The sequence below is a fragment of the Egretta garzetta genome, unplaced genomic scaffold (genome assembly GCF_000687185.1).
Source record: "Egretta garzetta isolate BGI_Z169 unplaced genomic scaffold, ASM68718v1 scaffold426, whole genome shotgun sequence".
In the NCBI taxonomy this organism is placed as follows: Eukaryota; Metazoa; Chordata; class Aves; order Pelecaniformes; family Ardeidae; genus Egretta; species Egretta garzetta.
The window spans coordinates 2700889-2703900 of NW_009259977.1; the positions used below are offsets into that span (position 1 = coordinate 2700889).

The 3012-nt window shown below is 57.3% G+C and overlaps 1 protein-coding gene across 1 annotated transcript in view; it reads right to left on the reverse strand.

The window, feature by feature from the left end:
* PKD1 (polycystin 1, transient receptor potential channel interacting) overlaps positions 1-3012 on the reverse strand; it is a gene marked incomplete at its 5' end in the record, with an annotated part of 57232 nt that overhangs the window by 1942 nt on the left and 52278 nt on the right. Inside the window, 4 exons of the mRNA XM_035895950.1 lie at positions 317-604; positions 1270-1444; positions 1611-1736; positions 2531-2699. Of these exons, the coding sequence (XP_035751843.1) occupies positions 317-604; positions 1270-1444; positions 1611-1736; positions 2531-2699 (758 nt within the window). The remainder of the gene's footprint in view (positions 1-316; positions 605-1269; positions 1445-1610; positions 1737-2530; positions 2700-3012) is intronic.

Below are 3012 nucleotides of genomic sequence, written 5' to 3' on the forward strand. Positions count from 1 at the left end.
AGAGATGCAAACTCCGGCAGAGCAGCCTAGGGGCTCCTTGGAGACAAAACCATCCCATCAGCCACACTAGGCTGAAATCCCCAAGGGAATCAAGGGCCCAGAGGCTTTAGAGCCCCAGAGCCTCTGTGGCATCGCTGTCCACCACCTCCATCCTGCAGTAGAGTCTGGATGTGGCAGCAGCCCCGCAGTCTTGCATCTGTTTTTACCTCAGGGCCCTTTGCTACCCTTGCTGTGGGACTGCATGGACAAGCTGGCACAGGGAGACCAAAGCACACATCCCTGCCCCCGTGCTGCTCCCACCCAACCCTCTCCATACCTGCACAGTCAGGAGGAAGAGGAGGGATGCAGCCAAGGTGCTGAAGACGGTGTTGAGAAAAGCCACCTGGTAGAAGTTGGTGAAACCCTTGCGGTTGTTGAGGTACTTGAGCCACTGCTGGTCAGCAAGGGTGGCTTGGCTGAGGTGCACCACCACGGTGCAAGTGGTGAGGAGGATGAAGACCCATTGGCCGTAATTGCCCCACAGGGTGAAGTAGGCTCTGCCTTCCTTCTTGATGGACAGTGACTCAGACACCACAAAGTAGACCACAAACACCATGAGGAAGACCTGGGGGAGGAATGGAGACGTTACCAGCAAAAGGAGAGGGCAACGTTTGACCTCTGTGCTGCAGTGGGGGACCCTACAGCACCCCAGGACAGCAGAAGCCCCATGTCCCAGGCCAAGTTCTGCCAGCCTACAGCTGGAGCACACCCCAGAGCCCCTCCACACCTTCCTGGCTGGCTCCGTGCCCCGTTCCCTCCTGCCCTAGCAGTGAAGCTCCCCAAACCACATCCGATGCACTTGTGGCAGGGCAACAGTGCAGCAGTGCCCAGGGGCAGAGGGCTCCGCTTACGCTGAACCCTGGCCCAGGCAGGGTCTCTGGGGACACGGCTCAGCTGGCTGATGTCCCCGCTGAAGACAGAAGAACAAAAGCCTCGAGTTTCCACAGAGAGAGGCATTGAGTTCAAGGAAGCAAAAAAGCCAAGACAAGACCAACAAATGCTGCCAGACAGGAGAAATCTCCTTCCCCTCAGTGGTGCCAGTGATGTTTTCTGTGTTCTATCCAGGCCTGGAAGTGGAGTGGTGACAGGCATGGGGGACAAGCAGCCTCAGGCAGGGGAGCTTTAGTCCACAGTGGCCAACGCTGTCCTTCCAGGAGAACCAGGTCTCCAGAGCCTCCTGTGCAGTGACCGAGAGGGAAGAGGAGCACGGAGGGGAGGTAACACACTGACCATCATGAGAAGCTGCAGTGTGACGCCCCCGCTGAGCCGCAGCAGCGGGAAGGGGCTGATGGAGACAGCGGCGATGGCCTGGCCAGCCCCCAGGAACTCCAGCTGCAGGGTGATGGCAGCGTGCAGGTCCACGCTGGGGTTATACTGCATCAGCTCCACAAAGACTGCCCGGCTCCTGGGGAGGGGAGAAGAGCAGCTCAGGGCACTGGGACAATACCAACTCTAGGTTTTGGTGCCACTGTTTTGTAGGATCGTAGATCCTCTACGCCCGTGATGCCCCAGCAGCACCCCTTAAAAACCTGAGTGACAGTAGAGCATTTCCTTCGCCCTGCCACACTTACATGTTGTCAATCCAAGTGTGCTGCTGAAGGAAATTCAGCTGAGCTCTGCTTTCCTCTAGCGAAGCCCCCAGCTCCTGGACATAACCGCTACTATCATAGAAGGAGATGTAACCCCAGTACCAGACCCTGCAGAGGAAGAGGAGCCACAGGATGAAGGACAGAGCAGCCACTGGTACGCTGTCCAACACAGCAGGCCAGGAGCAAGTGCACAGATGCAGACCCTGACGCCTGTGCTGCACTTCCAAGGGCGCAGCTGCCTCATGATTTATTTCATAAGACAAATTCATAGAATCATAGAATCATTCAGGTTGGAAAAGCCCTTTAAGATCATCAAGCCCAATCATTACCCTAACCCTGCCATCCCACCACTAAACCCCGTCCCTAAATTACAGAAGCGCCTTGATCCACCCCAGTGTTCCCAACCTCCAAACAGCCCCAAGCCCTGTGGCGCCCCAGACTTCAACAGAGACGCATCCAGGAACAAACCAGAGCAGACACCGGCCGTGATTTAATGTCCACTATGCTGGTAAAGGCCAATCTCCTATAACCCACTTTAACAGAAAACTAGCGCTGCTCTTTGGTCTGGGTTACCTCATTCTGCAGCTTGTCTCTGCCCTTGGAGCTGGAGAGTTGACCCCTCTGGCCCTGGCCCCTGAGAACAGCACCACGCTGCCGCTCAGGCAGCCCGAGGTGACATGCATGTCTCCAGGGAAGCTACGTGCCTCCCACCATTCACGCTGCCAGCACGGACAGGTTCAGGGAAGGCCTTCAGCATTTCCGTGTTTATTTGCGCTTTGCCAGGCTCAGGGGCCTCACCAAGGTGAGGGCTGGGAACCACCCGGGGCACCAAATCAGCGTAAATAGGTGCTGTCTTTGGCAGAAGGAGCAGGGGCGCGGGTGCAGGCTGGACAGCTCCTTACCCCGTCAGGTCGGGTGGTGAGTAGGACCATGCAGCCGTCACGTTCACAGCCGCCCTTTCCCAGCCGGCTGCGTAGTCAGCAGTAGAAAAGCTGTGCGAGTCGGTGCAGTTCCTCCTGGCAGCCATGCCCATGCTGTGGAGGATGTCCCGGGCACTGTGCTGGCACTCGGCTGGAACAAGACCAACACCGTCATCCCGTGGGGAGCCCAACACAGCCAGTGCTGGGGCGCACAGCTGAGCTTTCACTTAGCACCTCCCCTCTTCCCAAGTCCCTTCCACCTCCATGCCTTCAGTCACACCTCCAGAAATCAAGTCAACCTCTCTCTTTAGGGTACACCCCTGTGATCGACTGCCCCAGTTCACCTCTGCAGGAGCAGAACCAGAGGCACACTACGAGCTGCAAAGAAAAACCTGCCTCTGTAACTTCTGCCTGGCTTTGTTCAGCCCCAGCTGCATCCAGACTTGGCCGCTTCATCCCTCCAG